This window comes from Platalea leucorodia (assembly GCF_965183815.1).
Source record: "Platalea leucorodia genome assembly, chromosome: 3".
Taxonomy (NCBI): domain Eukaryota; kingdom Metazoa; phylum Chordata; class Aves; order Pelecaniformes; family Threskiornithidae; genus Platalea; species Platalea leucorodia.
Genome location: NC_138825.1, coordinates 29,894,974 through 29,915,341, shown reverse-complemented (window position 1 = coordinate 29,915,341; position 20,368 = coordinate 29,894,974). Strand labels below are relative to the sequence as shown.

Below are 20,368 nucleotides of genomic sequence, written 5' to 3'. Positions count from 1 at the left end.
TCCTAGCATATGTCTGAGGACTACATATTTTCCAAAAGATGGCAACTGAATTTTATTTGAAACAGGAAATTTCTCTTTCCTCTTCTTTTTTCTAATTCTTAGAGTTTTAGGACAGCGAGCTTTGCTGTGTATCAGCCAACACAGATTCCTTCAGTGTTTTGAATGCACATGCTCTCAGAACCCAAGGTACCTCAGCAGTCTTATTAAAAAAGATTTCCATCCCCAGTATCTGCAGAGGAGACAGATGGAGCTGCATTCACCCCTTTACCAAACATTGTGTCGTTACCAAGGCCTAAGATTGATGCTATGGTTCATACGTTCTTAGTTGTTTTTCTAGATATGTGTATGTGTCTACATGTAGGATGCTTCTGAGAATTGCTTCTCTTTGTTATAGTCCAGTATATTTGTCTTTGGCTTGCATGTTTAGAAGAACTGAGGACACAAAGATATGCTATGACTTGTGTGGTCGTTGGTGAGTCTGGTGTGAAGGGACAGAGCAAGAGAGTTGCCTATGAATATTGCTCTGATGAAAAGATAATCTGCCATCTTGACTGTCTGTGACATAGTAAGCCAACTTTTGAGTGGATATCTGGGATTCACCACCTTGAAAAACCCCTGCGTTTACTGAAAAGTAGTACCCCTTCGGCAGTCCACAGTTTAATGTGATGGTGACTGGTAACGTGGGATTGTACAGCATAGTTCTCACGTGTTCTGTGCCTTCAGATTTCAGAAGAAGTCCTGAAAAAATGGGTTCAAGTGATAGTTTATTTTTGTGGAGATGAGCAACAGACAGAGATGTTGTTAGCAGCTGCTGAAGTTCTTAAAAGTATAACAACATTTCTTCTGATCAATGAGAAGCTCGTTCTTGGTGAGTAGCGTGAACGTTAATTTTCTGGATCTTTTTAAATGAAACCCATTGATACATGACTTAAAATGTATTTTTCACATATATATTTACACACAGTCAAACCACATAATTACATCAACCAGGGTATTTTGAAAATTTTAGTTGGATTTAATGTATGAAACAGACTTACTGAAATTCTGGTACAGAAGGCACATGTGCAGAGCCTGTTGCAACAACTCCACAGATGTGGGGCATGAGATGCTGTTATGTCTCCAGCCTGCTCTACATTCCTGTACAGATTTCCTGGCTTGCAATTGCTCTCTGACTTGAATCTTTCTGAAATACTCTATTGGTGATATGGACATGCTTTTAGTTTAACACTGTGAGTGTAACAAAGCTTTGCTGGCTGAATGTTGAAATTAAAGGGTTCAGTCTAGAAATGAGGGACACATTCTACTATGAGAATTATTAATAATTGGGTCACATTATACCTCCCAGATATAATAATTTTTTTTAAGTTAACATTAGACTGTCTCTTTAGAAAACCAACAAACAAACAAACAAAAACTACACAGCCTTATTAAACAATACATTACTGACTGAGAGGCAAAGCTGTGTGAAATTTTGTCATCTGTTTTGCAGAAGACATTGCTTTTTTTCTTCTAGTCTCCCCCCCCCCCGCCTTTGGTGAACAGCAAGTAAGGGGATTTTGTGACTAAAGGGCCAGGAGATATGCAAAAATAGGTAGTGATAGATGATAAAGAAATTATTTTGCATCCTGAACAAGGCAGTTGGCTTTAAATACTTTGTTTCTGTGATATTTTATTCCAATATAGTAACGTAAATGTTTTTAGTTTGAGTAGCTTAAGTCCACTTACATAGACTGGATACAAATTTTTGTTAGACAAGAAGAATGGTACTATTTCTTAAACTATAGATAGTGGTGTTTTTAGAATGTCAGCTATTTATTTTGAGATGTATCTTTTAAGAGGTATTGATAATATTTAACAGAGCTAAATCTGTTATATGAGGTAGATATTGTGCTATTAAATGTTCGTAGTATCAACTCTGGAAATCTTGACCTCTGCCATCTTAAAGCTCTTAGTAGGACAGACGTTACCATTTCATATCAAATGAAGACAGGGGAGATACTGGAGTGAAAAACTCCCAAATGCTGTGCTTCTCATCTGTCACCTTTTGGATCTGGCCCGTAGCTGATGGAGAACAGAGTTTCCTCTTTGATCTCGTCAGAACAGTTGCTGGTTTCCATGCTTTCCAATCGGGCAGATGTGAAGATCTGAAACAAAAAATCACAGCAGTTTGTATCCTGCTTAAAATTTTAACAAAACAAAGCAAAATAACAAACCAAACCAAATCACAACAGAAAAGCCCCCAGGGCCTCAGTGGGCAAACTGTCTGAACCTATTCCTTGCTCTGAAAATTGGGCCTGGGGAAGAAAGATGCAGTAGTGACCTTCCACACTACCTAGAATTGTCAGTTTGGGGTTCTTCACAGCTGTGAAATTGTCAAGTGCTGCAATGAGAAGTTTAGCAAATCAAGGGCATGATCTGGTGTTTAGTTGCAGCGATATAAACCCAGAATCATTCCCTTAAAGGGGTTATGCACATATAAACCGCTTCGACTTTTATGCCTTGTTCTGCATCAGCTTGCTTGACCACATACAGTACAACACAGAAGTTAAAGAAAATTGTGGTTGTATGAAATGGAGTTGTTGTTGTTCCCATAAGCTTCCATTAAGTACGCTCATAAGAGGAAGAGGGTGAATGCCAATCAGTATGTTCTGGATGACCCCATCATCTCTCCATCACATTGCTTGAGGGTTCAGAAAAAGTCTTTCTGGAAAACCCATTTGCAGACTTCCTTCTCTCCTGGAGATACGGTAGAAACTTGTCTAGGTGGGAAATCTGGCCATATTATCTAGAAGGGAATAATTATTCTGCCCTAGCTGTGCCACTATAACATTATTGGGTGTGTCATGCTAGAAAAAAGCAACTTCTTTCTGAAATAATTATACTCCATTCTATTCCCACATAGGAAAGTTATATGAAACAGGAATGCTTCTTTTGCCTGTGTAGTAAAGCCTCAAGCAATTATTTTTGGCCAAACAGTGAAATACAATTAATTGTCTGGCTAGCCTTGTAGTACAGATCTCTGATAGACCTGTTGATAACACGCTTGAAGAAAACCAGCACAGCAATGAAGCACCAACTCCATTGTGCTTTGTGATCACCAGAAAGTAACATCTAACAGCTGGCTGCCTCTAAAAGAGACCTTCCTGTGGATTCCTTTAATGAGGATATTCAACGAGAGCTGAAAAGTACCCCAGCAAACCTATGAGTACAGCCTTGTGACTTCAGCTAGTCATCCTTAGTGTGACACCGCTAAATGGCACAAGGGTTTGCAAATGGAGTATGGCTTGTGAGCTGTGCATTGCTACTGGGGTGGCATGTGGCGTCTGCCTGTTTGGGGTTTCCTAGATGAACACCTCCCTCTTGGCAGTTCTCTCTGATTAGTCTTAACTGGGTGCAGGCAATTACCCGTGGATTAAATCTGGCTTGCTTCCAACAGATCGTGGGTATAAGGGTGGCAGGGCATGTTGGTGAGTGGTGGGGTGAGGTGGATATGGGAGGAGCAGGTGACAGGTAGATCCCTGGGAGGTGGGATCGTTTGCCGTTTCCCACAGGGAATGGCATTTGTGGCCAGCAGTACTGGCACTATCTGAACAAAACTTGGTTTGGCAGCCCCTGCTCCAGGCAAATTGCAACAACAAATCCATGATCACAGCGTGTTGGTCATTCTCCAGCGGCAGAACTTTTACTGTTGCCAAACAGGAATTCTGCACTCCTAGAAACTGTAGAAAATTCAGAGCGCTCATGGCTTAAAGTTGAACCCGGATGGAGAGAGGTCTGTTCTCTTATCTGTTGCCCACTGGTTAAACCAAGCTGAGTCAACCACCTAGATAAAGTTCACACATGCTGAAAACATTTTGATCATACTGCCAGTTGTCTTCCCAGTGGTTTGCCAGTGCATTTCTCTTGCTCATGTTTTGTGTTTCACTGCATTTATTGTGTTTAGGTGTGGAAACAGAGCTCTGTAACTTCTTTGAATGCATGTAAGAAATAGAATTCTAACTTTTCTCCGTAAATAAATATAGGACTGTCTGATACCCTTGATATGTGGAAATGTGTGGTTCTACTGCTTCAGAATGAAGATTTGGTAGTAAGGGATGCTGCTGCTGAGGTGATACAAGTGGCACAGTCTGAAAAAAAGAGCAGTAAAGGAACAGGTATGTTAACTTTTCTTCACTCTTAAATATTATTGGATACTTGGGAGATAAAAGTATTTCTCTTCTCATCGCAAACTTCTTGCTAACTGTAAAGTGATCCATGCATCTCTTATAAACACATACCGTGGAAGATAACAGCAAGTTATGATATTTGACACCCACCATGCTTTATTATTTTGCTTTTACTGTTCTTGGTATAATTTGCACATGGTCCCATGGGTATGTAAAAAAGACAACAGCAGTATTCAGCTTTATGGTTCTTGCTGTGATGAGTCAACTGTCACATAATTTCACATTTTGAATGTTCTTTAATACCAGCTTTGGTCTAACATAATGCAGTGGAAGACACTCTTTGAATCCCAGGTCATTATAATAGCCTGATCACAGAGAGACAGGAATCTGGGAAACAGTATTCAACTCATTGATTCATTATTGGACCTTGAAATCCATTTAGATCCAGATCAACAAAGACATCCTCATCATACCCACAACATGCTTGCAAGGATGTGGGCCTTTTTGTCTGCATGCCCTAGTTTACTCAACCCTATTAATTTTAAAATAGCCACAAAACTTGAGTAGGCTTAACTAATTAGTGTGCTTCACTTTGAGAGTCCTTGCTGACGCATTCTTCCATGTGTTGTGAATAAATTAAAATTTGCTACCAAGCTCCTCTCTCTCTGGTGGTCCCTACTGCTCTATGCTACTCAGTAATGCCTGTACCAGCTTGTCTGGTCAGTACAAATTAGTCAGCCATCTCCATGGGAACTTCTGCTAGACTGAAGATGAAGCAGCTCTGTGGTTTTAAAAAAAAAATAAGAAAAGGCAGTAAAAATGTATGTTTGCCACTGCTGTAGACAGAAGTAGCCAGGAATGTGCTCATGTGGCAGATGTGTTTTTGAGCTGGCACTGTTCAGGCACAGTGCTATGGGGTAGGAGAAGGTAAAAGTAGGGATGTGTTACGGACGGCTTTCATCTTCCTTGTTAAATCCCACAGCTTTGATTCCAGCACTCTTGTCACAGCTCTGGCAATTTATCTCGTCCCAGCTACAGCTCTCTTGAGTATCAAGAGGCTCTGCATGTGTGCGCCTCAGGTCCCCGACGCTGGCCTTTGTCAAGATGGTACTTTCTCTGGAAATAATACAATGCTGGATTTTTCTCTCTGGCTCCTTGTATCTTCTCCCTTCTTTGTTGTATCCCTGTGCCAAGGGATATTGCCCTGTAACTGGATGAGGGCTCTGTCCTACTAATTAATACTAAGGTCACATCAGCACTTGCTGTTATAACTTTGTAAAGCAGAAGTGGCCATAATTGAGGAAATAACATAATTGGGTTTTATTTGCTGTGTTCCTAATTAGGACAGGGACCCCCTCCCCAAAGTTATGTTAACCCCTTACTTATACTTATTTGTGCCTTCCTGTTCCTTCACTTAAACTGCTTTTGATGAAATCGGTGTCATTCATCTGTGACTAGCAAAGAACGCTGCTTTTGAAAAGATAGAATCCAGTTTCTTTCTGCCTCTATTTTACATTACTATAGTTCCTTCTTGTGCTCTCTTTTTTTCCCCACTAAACTCCTATCACTTTTTGCACTTTGCTTTCTAGGTCTTGGGGGAGCAGGGCAAAGAGTTTTACCCCTGTAGCTTTTGTTTACAACGAGATTAAAATAAGCTTACCTTTGAATGTTGTTTGTTACTTCCATCTACCCGCTTTCTTTTTGTGTGCACATGAGAGTATGCAATATGTTTGGGTCTGGGGTTTAGACATTTCATGGATCACCAGTGCTCTATCTTGGCCATTTTTAAATCACATTCAAATATCTACTTATTTTTTCTCAGTTTTCACACTACGAAAGTCTGCTCTTTCATCACAGCACTGATTTTAAAATATCTAAGCTGATACACTGAAATCCATTAGAAGCCATAAAACAGCTCTCGTTAAACCTTTTATTTGATAACAAATTGCTGGATATCTTACATTGACTGACTTTTCATTTCCATTATACGATGACAAATAAGTATTGTGGCCCAGCAGTTTTATCATGAGATCAGAAAGAAAGATGACTCAAGAGCTCATAAAGAGGAATGGATGTTTAGAAACCCATTTTCATACTTCTGTAATTGTTTCAGTTTTATTTCATTGCCATTACCACTAGCTAACAAGAGAGAGTAAAGAGACTATTGTAATTTCAGCTTCATTTGTGCATCAAAAATTTTTATGTTCTAGCAGCCATTATATTTCCAGACATACTGCGCTGTAGAAATAGGTTATGGTGCGTTTCACCTTTTACTGCTGTTAATTTGCTATACACAGAGTGGGAACGCTGCTCACAAAATCCAAGCATTGGACTTGCCAGAAATTTTGGCACTAGCATCATTATATCCACTCTTCACAACATTCTCGCTGTTGCTGTGTGCACAGCGTGTAAGGTAGTAGGCTGTAGCTGCCTACAGAACTCTATTGTCGGCTTAGAAAATCAACACTTCCAGTGTTTCATTTATGTGTGAGATCCAAAGGAATCCCTGATGATAGCCTGACAACTGCCCCTGCCCTTCATGCGTGATACAGGCTGGCATCTGGTTTTCCTGTGAAAGAATGGAGCAGGAGAGGCTGATACTTGTGTGCAACAGCTGGGCTGAGACTGAATTTGTATTTCGCTTCAGCAGAGTAAGATGAGTGAAGCTGGACTGTTGTTAATAATAACAAACTTACTTGCATAGATCGTTCATATAGTTGTTATAGGACATTTGTCCTCTACATACATGTTGCTGAACAACAGTACAGATGTGTAGCAGCGTGATAGTGTCAAATAATAGGTATCTTCAGGTCATTTACAGATGGTGAAACTGGAGGCAAATGATCCTGTCTATTAGTGTGGTTTCACTTCCAGTAACAGCACCTATCTTCTGTAATTCTTTGAAATGTTATGGGAGCTCCTAGAAGAGAATATGAACTTGGTTTATTGTTATTCCCTCATGGCTTTTAGTGAGGGCAAACGCCCCAATTTCCTCAAGTAACTAATCCATGCAGCTTTAGATCACTCAAATTATGAGAGCAGTAACCTTGCAGAGTCTGAAGTGGAGGGTAACAAATACGATACAAGAACCCTAAGAAAATTGCAGCCCCCATTTTCATTTGAAAGGAGAAAAGCTGAAAAGACCAAAGACTGATACGCAACAGCAGGGTTTCTGTCCTCACTCTACCCTATCCTCCCCATCCTAAGAAAACCCCTACAAAACCTATTATTTTTTATGGAAGACAAGGATTTCCGCTATTACCAGTAAAAGTTCATTTTTTAAATTTCTTTTTTTTTCATACAGAGAAGCTTGATTTGACTTTGTAATACGTGTAAAAGCTCATAATTAGGAGGGGAAGTTACTGAGGTTGGCTGAGAGCAGTCATTTTCTGAGCAGAGCCGGTCAAACAGAATCCTATCTCACTAGAAAGGAGAAAGCCTTTTGTTTTCCTTACTAAAAATAGGAACTTAGCAAGTAGTTAAGGTTTTCCTAATAACTTGAACAATATAAACCCCATCTGTAACTCAAGGTATTGTATGTACGCTTTGTTGTTGTTTCCTCATGCATTGAGGTGTAAACTTCTGGGGGATTGTTTTATTCCTTTTAGTATGAGGGAGGGTACAGGAAGTATTGTATTTAGTGTAAATGTAGAATAGCTGCTTTGAAATCTAATTAAATTAGTGACCCATGGCTGTGTAAAGTCTAGACCTATTCACAGCAGCATTTCTTATCCAAGAGTGTTACTCCTTACAAGAAAGAAGATCATTTAAGTCAGGGAAATAGTTGTTTTCTTTCTCTACTGATGATTGCTTTACTGAGTATCCTGAAAAATTCAAGTAACTCAGTGCTAGAACCAAAACTCTATTCACTGGTGTCATTTTCCTCCGGCTTTTTGTATCTAGAGAAGCGTTACCTTAAGTAAAGTTATGAGCTTGTCAGCATTAGAGAAGTTTGAAGAAACTATTTTTTACTATTACAGCTAAGCCAATGCAATTCTATAAAATTCTATATAAAAAAACACCTTTAGTCAGCTTTACCTTTATGTTAGTAAATTATGAAATTAACCTTAAATTGGTTTAAGAGCATTTTTAGTGTTGTCAGCAGTAGCACCAATTTAGCTGATTTTTAAAATTGAGCTGAATCGAGCTTAGATGAGCAATTAGATTCACAGACTTGAGTAGATCTCTGGAAAGTGCCTGAATGATTTAGCAGCTTAAATATTCTTCTCGAGTATAATTTAGGCCCTTGGGAACCTTCTGCTACATTTATTGTGAAATAGCAGCATAGTATAGAGATGAGCAAGTTAGCTCATGGACTGGAAGTTGTGTGGCTGCAGCACAAGCTAGCTAAACGGCCCAGCCTGAGCACCACCATCGCTGGATGCGTTGTAAGCATCTTTGAAAATCAGTCCAATGCTGCTGTTATTCTTTCCCTTAGTTCCTGAGTAATTCTGAGAACAGGATTGAGGCTATAAATGATGTAGTCACTTTTGAACATAGTGCTGATTTAATCCACTGGCCAGAAATTCAGATATATTAATCCTGTTCCTTCTGTTCCCATTTCACATGCTTAAGAAATAAGCAGTGGATGATAACTCCTGAGTCAGGAGTTTCTGAACAAAAGGCAATGCAAAGCTCTCTTTTCATCTCTTGATGGTTGTTCCCTTCCCAATAGATTCTACTTTTTATCTTCAGAAAAAAATAATCAGTGAAAATGACGAATGTCCTGTTTTTTGATTCACCAGCCAAAAAGCATTAGCTGGCTGGTTTAAAGAAGCTGACTTCCCCTTCTGAGGGGCATCCTCTTGGGAAGGGAGCAGCACTGTTCTACAGAGCAGATTGGGTTGAGATTCTTGTGGAAGTCTTCATTGCTGGGTATTGGCCTGTGTTTTAATGGCCCATAGTATCTCACCCCTGTCTTACTGTATCAGACTAAATGCACGTAGGAGCCTTTCAAGAACTTTTGCTTATTGACTAGAGAGTATAAATGTGAGTAAAGGGAGAAGTTAAAATGTGTTGCGGGCGGGAGGAGAGGGGGAGAAAAAATGTCACTTAGTTAGATGAAGGAACTAAAACATTTCCAAAGTGACTTTTAATTCCTTTCTAGGCTTTAGCATTTGACTGAGTAGAACCTTTCTCTTTGTGAACCATGCTGTCTCCTTGGCTTGAAGAAAAGCAAAACTGTTTGTTTCTTGTGCCTCTATTTTTTTCCACACATCATGAATATAGAAGGTAAATTCAAAATAAACGTCTTCGTTAATCTAGAGTAGGTGTCTCAATCATGAGGGTTCATGCAAGAAGGCTTATTTGCATGGGATTTTCTTGGGGTGGGTGTGGTGTAAATAAGCCTTAGCAGAGGTAGGAAAGGAGAAGTTAAGATTCAACTAACTATATTAACATTTGAAAGAGATGAGGAGAGAAGAAATCCTGCTTAGATTTATGTTTCTTGTTCCTATCCTCTAAATATCTTCCTTAGTGAACCTAAAGCTGTGCAGAAGTTTTCATACATGTGTGCCCTAAGAAGATCTAGTAAATCACTTGCGTGAGAGATAAGAGATAACACAGTCTGTGTGATGTTAACGCAGCACGATGGTCTGGCATTCATCATCAACACCACAGGTGATAGCATATCATGGGTGACTGGCATGATCCCAAAAATTGTACCCCAAATGTCCTTTACGACTGATCCATGAAGTATTTCAGAACAAGTGACTCAGATTTACTCTGCTCCAGTAGCTAGTGAAACAGCTAAGAGTGAATGTTGGGCAAACCTAAAATGCTAAAAATACCGTTGTCATTGGTAGTGTTCAGCTGCATGATAAAAGCATCCCACATATTGCACAGGAAACAGTAAAGAAAGATATGTTACTTTAATTGTTGCCTCAAGTGCTTGTTGGCATTTGAAACTGTGTTTTCAGACTATTCCTTGAACTACGTGCAAACTTTGGCCATAGCAAAAGGAGCTTTTCTTCCACGTGTTTACCATTGGATAAATGTGTTAAGCAGATTTTTTTAAAGCATCAGTTCATCAGCATGTTGAGTTAACCCTTCTCTCCCCAGACCTAACTGTTTACTTACGAAGTGCTAAGTCCATGCTGTGGGAATGGAGCAGGAGAGTAACTGGGGGTTGGAACCTGTGCACCATTGCTGTGTGCAGTATGCAAGTTGTAAGTCGGTGTGTCTCTCTCCCTTGATGAAGCATATAAAGGAGGGACGCTAACAAGATGTTCAGAACTCCCCTTTTCATATGACTAATGTGTTCATTCTCTTGCCAAACTTGGGGACAGAGTCACCATTTTTTGCTCTATTTCTGTGTTGGTGTAGCCTCTAGGAGGCAAATGGGAGGACTGCGGTGAATAAAACAAGTGTCAGGTTACTCGGATCCTGGACAAAGATTAATGTGTAGGGTTCAACTTTTCTGATGCACTGGATGACTTGCCCTGATGTTCAGGTTAGGCTAATAGACCTCTGAGGCCTCAAACAACTCCTTTAGTTGTGGCTCTTAAAACCAGTTTTGGCAGCTGCCTGGCTTTGAGAAATAAGTGGTAATTACCTGAACATAAACTAGGGAACTGCATGCATGCAAACTGGTTTGAGGATGCATTAACTGGAGTCTGTGGCAGGATCATAGGTGATAGATTTCCTTTTCTCTTGATTTAAAGTCAGACTAGTGCATTTTCTTCTCTGTTCCAAGATTTGAATTTCTTTTCTATTTAGAGATTTGATGGAGGGGTTACAAAAAGCACAAAGTCAGAACTTGTCTGCAGAAAGAGCTGTGCTGAAACTGCTGTCTGGAGCTCTTCCACTAGCCAGCCTGAAAATGGAGGCTGTTGGTTAGTGCTGTGGAGGGTTACAGCTGCATACAGAAGATTGAACATCTTCATTCTAGATACATGACATCAGCTGCTATGATGTGGAAAGTTAAGAGCTTCCCACAATTGGATCAATTTCAGGTCCTTCCTACCACCCTGGGTAGGAAAAAACAGCAAACTGGAAATAGCATTTAAAAAGTACTTATCGCCATCCATGATATTTAAGCTACTTTGAGAGTCTCTTATAATTTTGGAATCTGTTGGTCAGAAAAATCTCCCTGTCAGATCTTGTGATATGCCACGGGTTGCTTGGGAACGGTCCAGAAATTCTCACAGCATCGTCTGGGTTACTAATGGAAAACTGCTAATCATGTTAGCCAAAATATGTTTATGTTCCTTGTATTGGGGACAAGTGGAAGGAAGGTTAATGAATTTTTTTTTCTGGGATCAGCTCCAGGATTTCTTCTGCTTTGACAGTCTTCATGATAACTGCATTCTGGTAACTAGATGCACAGCTCACTAAAAAGAACTGGATTTCTAAACCTGCTATAGAAGAGGAGTGTTTTGAGCTGAATGTTAGGATTTAAATGGGAAGTGGCATTTATCCAAATGGCCTTTAAGCATTGGAAAGCAGAAAAGGCACATAGACAAGACCCATGTAAGCAGAAAGAGATGAGGGTATGATAAAGACGCGATACAATCAAAAGCAGAAGAAACTCGCAGCAAAGCAGAGCTGCTCCTGTTGCAAAACGAGATGATTTTCTACAAATGAAATTTATTTTTAAAAGATTGTGCATGGAGTCTATGTAATAGCCTATGTTAAAAGCAATACTTTTTCCAGCCTCGGTGGAGAGGTGTAAAGTAGTGGCAGCAGTTTGCAGTGTTATATTGAAACATGGTGTAGGGCTGTATTCAGAGACACCGTAAGGTGGTGACATCTCTTCGGTTATATTAGATAAGACGTGTTGAGGACAGAAGGAGAGGTCAAACAGCCGCCTACGTATTCTGGGGATCCTCAGAAGCGGGTCCTAGCGAGGGAGGCAGCGGGTCTGCTGCTGAGAATTACTAGAACAGTCTGCACGGTGAAGTGCACTAGATGTTACTGAAAAGTACTGTAAACCGTGGAAGGTAACATCACCGATAATCTACTTACACTATCTGTAATTGTAGGATCATAAGTAGAATGGGGTTAACAGAGAAAAAGGGCAACATTCTCCTTAGTGTTCAATGTTCAGCCTTCTACTTAAGGACCATACCTCTGGCTGCATCTTTTTCCCATCCATGCTTTTAATGGTGAATAATTCCTTATGCACACGCGCAGAGTAGTATTTATGCAGGGAGACAAATGTGTAATGATGACCATTTAAATCCTGGCAAACTAAATAGGTGGTAAATACCTGTGCTAGTTGGTGACTACCTGATGACTATGGTGACCTTACGTTTAAGAAGTTTGTTCCAGAAAGCAAAATGACACGTGGTAGAGATTATGAAATACTTAATGTGGCTAGAAGATATAATTTGGGGTTTTATACATCTGCTGTAATAGTTCTAAGAAGGTAACAATTACAGGTCAGTTGCAAGGATGAAAGAATTGAGGTCTAGCAGTGTAAATGAATTCATCTGGTCTCTCTGCTAGAATAAATTTAGGGCTGTTTCAGGAGCAGATTTGACCTGTAGCCTAGTCATATCATATTTTTATGCTAATAGGTATATTTGGGGTCTTTGTAGTAATATTTCTTTTATATCTGACATTCTAGTTTTATATCCTAAAAATATCTCCTATTGTTATGAAAACTTTTGGAAGATCTGATTGGGAAGTAATTGAGGTCTTTTAGATTGCATATGTAATATGATTGTTTCCTGGTTTAATGGTGACTCTTGAATAATGTTTAGCTGTTGTCCCCAGGTACAGAGGAAAAGTTGGCTGACAAAGATAGAAAATCAGCTTTTGTTCAGAAAACTCTTTGGTAATTACCTCTGGCCTTAGGGACCTAACACAGAACATACTGACTGCCCCCTTTTTTTTTTTTTTTTTTTTTTTTCCCCTTTCTGATGCCAGTTCTTTTCTCTTTAGTCACAAAGCTAGCGTAGAGGAAGGCTGTTTGCTATCCACAGCTTACCTACTAAACTTGGAGTCTTTGTGTCCGAGTAAAATATTAATGAAGAACCATTTACTTGAAACCAAAGTGAATTCACACCCTCCTGCAGATTTTTATGAAACTTCTTAAGCTTATGAAACCAGGATTTCTGATACGTGCTGTAGAAGTGTTGTCCCTGTTAGCTTAACAAGTGTGTGCCCTTTTGATACAAGCAAAATAGCACCCCTATTGATCTTCCTCTGCTTTTAAAACATTGCACTTTATTTCTGAGATATATCTATGGTATTTTAGTGTTTTTAAAAAAAAAAAAAAAAAACACCTGTAAAAGACGGGTAGATGTGATGCTTAGGGACATGGTTTAGTGGTGGACTTGGCAGTGATAGGTTAACGGTTGGACTTGATGATCTTAAAGGTCTTTTCCAACCTAAACAATTCTATGATTCTATGATTCCATGAATGTTTTTCTTTTATTGGTTTGCTTTTTACTCCTGGATTAATTATAGGAAAAGTAAGTAGCAGTGTTAATTATCTTCATTGAAAAATAGTTTTGCAAGCCAAGCCAGTAAACTATGCAAAATCAGCCTCTCCAGGAGTAAACAAAACCTGAAGGACTGATCACATTCTTCCGAACGGAGCTATTTCATGCTTTCTCTGATTGAGCTGAAAGTGCAGAAGAGCTAGTGCTTTGGAACAAAAGTACTCCACAAAAGTGTGAAAGAATGTCAAGGAATGCCAAGTGAAAATAAATTGTATTACCCACCCTGTGTTCACTAGTTTTTACCGCTAGGTCATGAAGAGTTGCGGTGTTTATTTGTTGTTTTGGTTTCTTGTTTGGTTTTTTTTTTTTGTTTTTTTTTTGTAGCTGGCATTGTGCGTTGCTAATTGTGGGCATGCTAGGAGTCAACAAAAATGTTCAGCTTTTTGATCATATCTAGACTTCTGAAAATGATTTTTAACAGATTTATTTAGAGACATCATAGAGGTTCCATGATTTACAAAGATTGCAGGACCTGGCCTACAATCTGTATGACATTTTGCTACTGTATTCAGCTCTTGTTGTACCAAGGTTCAAATGTATTATTTGAATTAATGGACTCCAATTTTATTGGTTCGAAAAAGCTGAAATGAAACTTGCAATAATAATGTTGTAGCTTGTCCTTCATCTGTAAAAATTAAGTCTGGGCACAAATTGCATTGTTTTGCTGACCAGTTGCTGCAGTTCTCTCATTGTATTAATACTGCTGCTATGAAAGGGTAAAGCTGCCCCAGGAGATTTCTTTTTGAAAGACCAACGGCTACAGACCTGAGCAATTTGATATAGGGGGCAGTTATTAATATTTTTTTAAGCTAGGTTATGTTCAAAAATGTTTGCCAGATAACAATGGAAAAGAAATCCTGTTACTTCAAGAAGAATTGTTTAATGGTTAGGAATTGGGGAAAGGGAAAAGGGGAAAGAACAACACTGGAAGAATGAAAGGGAGTTGCATACAATTTAAAAGAATTGCCTTTTATAGGGAGCTTACTTTCTCCTAGCATCCAACCAGGGGTTAGACATGGTTGAAAACCAGGATATGGAAGTTGGTGTTAGTTTTTCAAACATTCGTTACCTGGCACAGGTGAAAGCTGAACAAACGGGGTGCAATTCTAACTGGGACTGTGCACAAAAAGGCTTCAGTTATCCATAACCTGCACCTGCCCCCCTCCTCCTCAGACTGCTTAAGATGGAAAAGGTCAAACGAGGGAAGCCAGTCCAAATGAATACGGCCCAGCATCTCTGATGTTTTTGGCATCCTGAATATCAATTTCATGTACACTGGAGTTGAGAACCGTATTCTAGAAGTTCTGATATGAAAGATTTGGGAGAGCCCTGGGTAGGCATATCCATACACACGTGGCATTCTTTATAAAGGCTGAGATGGGATACCTGCTGATACCATGTGATGGGCTGGAGAGCTTGCAAAATTTTACAAGTTTTCAATTAATTATTTCCATACCCTTGTTACCTCATAGCCCTAAATGTGCAAAAGTTTAAAAGTCTATCTCAGTACTGTAGACGTCTAGATTGTAAACTGTTTATATTTAACCTAAATATATGAAATGTTAATTTAAATATCTATATTATACATAGAAAAAATACAAAAATATATGCTAAGACATGCATGTATAATGCTACGGGAAATAGTAAATGTATTTTTTGTAAATGTTTTGCTTATGGAAAACTAATCGACAGCTATGGAGAATGAAGGTCTCTGTCTTTCAGCAGCGCCAATTGAACAGATATCAGTGGTGCAAATTTCCTCTTGTTCTGCCCTTTGCATCATAAGATATCATCTCTGCAGGAATGATGCTGAAAACCTGTGCAGAGCCCTATGCAAAATCTTTGTCCCATGCCCCATTTCAAGGTGTGCATGTAGGATATTGATGTTTATTTGTAATGTCATTTTCCACTGAGAGGTGTTTCACCAAGAATGAGGAGATGATACATCTGCAAGCAGATTTTTGCACGCAGAATTTCATTTGTGTATGTGTGGGTGGGAGTGAGGTAGGGAATATAAATACCTTTGCAAACTAACCTAAACCACCAGCTTGTTTACACGTAAGTCAGGGCTCAGCATTTTTAATGACCAAGATAGTACCTACCTGTGCCAGAGTCAAAGCGGCACCCTAGAATGAAAAGTGTTTTTATTGTATTACCGATTTGCTGAGCCATAGCCTTCCCACTGATTCAGTTGCTTTAATTCCTGGTGTGTTGATGGGGGGATGGGAAGCAGTTGTGGGACACAATGGGGTCTTAACTTCAAAACCTAAGATGTGTAAAACTCAGTGTCTTTTTTCTGTAATCAGTTCCAAATGAGCTCTTACAAGGGGAACTCAGAACTGGCTTGGTTGAACAAATTGATTTCTCATGCATGAGAAACTTGAGTTAAACATCCCTGGGAAGCCTAGAAATCTAAATTTTTAGAATTACACTTTTTATAAAGGGCTTTTGATTTGTTAGATTTAGAGCAAGACTGTTGAAATCACCTTGAGGAGCAAAATTATTTATGGCAGTCGCTTACAGTACCAGTGTAATGCCACTTTCACATGTTTTTAATTTTCTTCCTTCGCATGGTCTGTGCTGTGTTAATGATCACCTTGTCATGCTAGCAGTGGAAAACGGTTTTATAAATAATTCCCACTGGTAAGATGAAAGTGTTAACAGAAGTACTTTAGTGAAGGTCTTGATTAACTTATACACTTGGCTTGATCGCAGTGGAGATTAGACTTACAATATCTTGTTACCAGGACTAATAAAACCCATTCATTTTTTCATGTACTATGTTAATGACCCTTTTGCTTTCCCTTATGTGCAGACACACACAAGCTGATTTCATGTTTGTGTTGAAGACCACAGTTACACTTTGTAGACTTCTCCTTGCTGTACTTATAAGTTCATACCCAAACAAAACCAACCTTCCCTAATTCCAGAATCTGCATATTGTATATTGTAATACTAGAACTTCAAGACTGTAAATCATTACCCTTAGGTGCTGAACTTAACCTACTTTTGCTATAAACAGCTTTATTTTTTTTTTAATTTCCTCATACTTACTGAAAGCTTTCTGTCTAATGTACAGGCATTAAGAAGCACAACTAAGAATTACATTTCCAGAGTACCTATCCTCTTTAATTTGAATTCCCCAAATGTAAATTATTCAAGTAAATCACTGTATTGCAATATAGTATACTAGCATCCCATATTCCATCACCATCGCCTCTCAGAAACATCAGGAAAACTGGTATGAAAACTGGTATGTCTCATGTTCTCTGAAGGCTAGTAGCAGCAGGATCAAATAAACTTGTGTTAATGAACAAGTCAAGGGTCTTTCAGAAAAGATGTTCCCAGTATTGATTTCCTTATTCTAAAGCAATGTGTGTTGCGTAGATTAGTTTAATTAGGCAAGATCCTACTGAGATGGGAAACGGTCTCTCAGGTTGTATTCCAAAGTAGAGAGGACTTGATTCTCTGGAGCAAATGACTTCACGCTCCCCTAATGCAAGGTTGGGGCAGACCTTGGAGTGCAAATACAGTGGGGTGTATGGAGAGCCTAGGGATAAAGGGATCTCAGGGTGAAATAGTACTTATATATACACATATATACACAAACTGAATTCTGTTCTCTGCACATCTGTAGAACACATTAGTGGTTTAATTTCAAATTCACAGAAGTAGTAGAGGCAATACAGGCAGCCCCTTCTTGTTAGCTGCCTTCTTTTGCAATGTGTTTTAATTTTTGGCATGATTATCTCTGTGGCACTGTGAAGGCAGTCAGAGAGTAAAGGTAAATACTCCAAATCAGAAGATTTTATGAGAATCTCACGATTAGTGGTGGAGGCTCAACTAGTGCCATCCATGGCAGGGTGAAGTAGAATATGGCCTTTCCTGAAGCAAACTCATTTGAAACATGCTGATTGAAAAATAAGATATTAAAGACAGAAAGAGTCTTTATGTTAAAGACATATATGTCTATGTTAAAGACGTATGCCAGTGTGGAGTGTAACTGTAAATGGCATTATATATTTAAAAGAAAAGAAAAAGAAAAGGAAGAAAGTTCCTTGAGCAGTGAAATGAAGGGAGCTTGGTTTTTTCATGGATTTGTTTTGCAGATAAGTAGATTTTCTCATCTCTGATGACTGAAGTTTCAGCCTTCCACTAGGCGAGACAGTAATAGGGTCTTGTCTCTTTACCCAGCTGGCTAGTTTCATAGAAACAAGACTTAATATTTTGGATTCCCTTATCCTGTTTGTCAGACTGGATTGAAATTGTACAGCTGGTTCAGAAGTTGTGGTGGGAAACACGTACACAGAAGCATGCCTGCTGATTTCCTTATTTTCTTAAAAAAGGGGACAAAAATCCCTTTGATGTTGTTTATTCTTGTAGATTGCCAGTCTGATCAAGTAAAATATACCAGAGCTGTTATTCTTTTCTGTGCACTGAGTGCTCCCTTCATCTCTACCTGCCCTTCCACTTCATTCTCTGCGTTTCTTGCACCTTTTCAACAGACCTTGAATTGACTTCTGTAAACTTACTGCCTTCTGCTTTTCTGTCTCCATCTTCCCTTTATAATTTGTTTTGTAAATTAAATTAATTGTGTGAACAGTAGATTTTTATAAGGAGGGTTGATGGTCTGTTGTTAGGGTTGCCTAACACTTTTCATTAGAAAATCCTGTTTTTCAGCTACTTGTGTTAATCCTTACTAGTTGGTACTGAGATTTTTCCATACTGTGAGTTGTTTTTTTTTTTTACTTTAATTATTTGTTTTTATTACAGTAGACATGATTCTACGTAGGAAACTAGGGGAAAATGGCTGTCTTTACACAGGCTATGAAAAAAATTGAAGGCCTTTTCTTTGAATGCTGTTATACATGTATGCTTTGGAGCAAGATATTTTTTGTAAAATATGTACAAATTTGGCTGAGAAATAGGACTATAAAATGCTATACTTTATATTTAGTAGAGACTGAAAGGAGCCTAAAAGCTAAAACCTCCGAAGATTTTTGTGTTCACTAAGCAGCTTAGATTTTTCTGCTCCTGAAATCCTTACCTGCGTTCCCAGCAGGGCTACTGAGGATGCTCCATGCCAGGAACACTGTGCCTCAGAAGGACGCTGCAGCTGTGGCAGCTCTGGGCCAGGCTGCATTTCGGCACTTGAAATGAAAACTCCTGTGCTTTCAATAATACCTGCGGGTCGTCAGCAAAATGCAGAGGAATGAGCCATCAGTTCTGGTTAGAGAAAAAAGCTAAATCAGAAAAATGCAGTGGACTGCTGAAAGAGTCAAGCTGAACCACTGAGAGGTAGGGAACGGGAGGTGATGCTCAGTCTGGTTAGGGGAGGAGATTTGCTCTTGCCCATGTGAGAGGAGGGCATAAAGGAGGAGAAAGATCTTTGATGAAAGTTGTGGCAAGAGGGAGCCTGAACTGGGTCCAGAAGAGGAATAATGTGGGGAAGAAGCAGAACTAACAAAGGAGATAACAGGGGAACTTTTCTGCATTTTGTGAGACAGTGTAACTGAAGGTAGTTAGGAGGCTGAGCGTCAAACCCAGAGCTTAACTCATCAAGATAATTAGACCTGTGTTGAGATACTGTGGGGTCTGGTGACAGGGGCTAGGTAGAAGATACTGGAACAGTCCTATGGGGTATACTCCCCGTCTCCAGTGATGCTATCATTTCCTATTATTCTGTTAGTTTCAAGCGGTGGATGCCTGAGTGGTCAGCCTTGTGGCTCCATTCTTTCTCTGACTCATGAGCTTCAATATGATGTCACGTTATTTGGGTAAGGTACAGATTTCTTTTTGAAACTTGGAAAATTACACATATATGTTGCCATCTTCCCCCTCCACCCTTTCCCCATGCTAAGAATATTTATAAGATTGCAAGGCCAAGTATCCAAAAATGCAGAAGCACAACTTTAATTCAAGCCTTGTTGTGCTGCATGTATTAAGAAGCAAGGATTAGCTGCACTATCACTGCTTGGGTATTTTTACAGTCGTTCTTTTATAATTCAATAAACAAGACAGATTCTTCTCTGATGATGAATCAGGAGCATACAATATAGGAAACAATCATCTCCAACAGTACTCCTTGGGTTGCAAAATTGAAAGTGATAGTAAGACCAGGATTGCAAGAAAGGACATGCCAAAGCCATTTAGTGTTGCTCTTGTGATTTGCATTCTATCCCTGCCTCTCCCAAAGAGCTGTTTTGTGCAGGTAAGCAAGTCACTCCAACCAGAGTTTGGAAAAGAGGTCACAGTTTGCTGAGTGCTTAGCTAGATACCTTGGAGGCGTGATTTGCAGGAGTTCAGAGCACATACAGCTGAAGCCAGAGTGAAATGCATTTTGAATATTAAAGCATTAAGGTATGCCAACTACTCAGTGAAACAGGTCATAATGTCTCAGATCAGATATCTAAAATCAGTCCAGATTTCTTAATCTTCATGGCTGCTACTCTGCCTGCAGAATGGATAGTACCATTTCTTCTTTCTGTGGACATCATATAAATGCAGGTGATTTGTGAAGCAGTCCGTATCATGATGATGACTGAGAGTTACAGGTTACTTAGCCATTCTGTCTTCCTTGCCTGTTTAGAATATTTTGGAATATTTGGAATAAGAAGGGTTCAAAGCCACGTATTAAATGTGGAGAGAATAGAAAGAGAGGTTTCCTCCCATTGACTGGGAAGTCCCTAGTGTTGCATAGTTCATGTCTGCATTGATATATGAAGATACAAATTTCACTTTTGTGGTATCTTG

The 20,368-nt window shown here is 39.2% G+C and overlaps 1 protein-coding gene across 1 annotated transcript in view; it reads left to right on the top strand.

Moving 5' to 3' along the window:
- THADA (THADA armadillo repeat containing) overlaps positions 1-20,368 on the top strand; it is a gene marked incomplete at its 5' end in the record, with an annotated part of 164,022 nt that overhangs the window by 131,431 nt on the left and 12,223 nt on the right. Inside the window, 2 exons of the mRNA XM_082305213.1 lie at positions 724-868; positions 4,023-4,154. Coding sequence (XP_082161339.1) covers positions 724-868; positions 4,023-4,154 — 277 coding nt within the window. The remainder of the gene's footprint in view (positions 1-723; positions 869-4,022; positions 4,155-20,368) is intronic.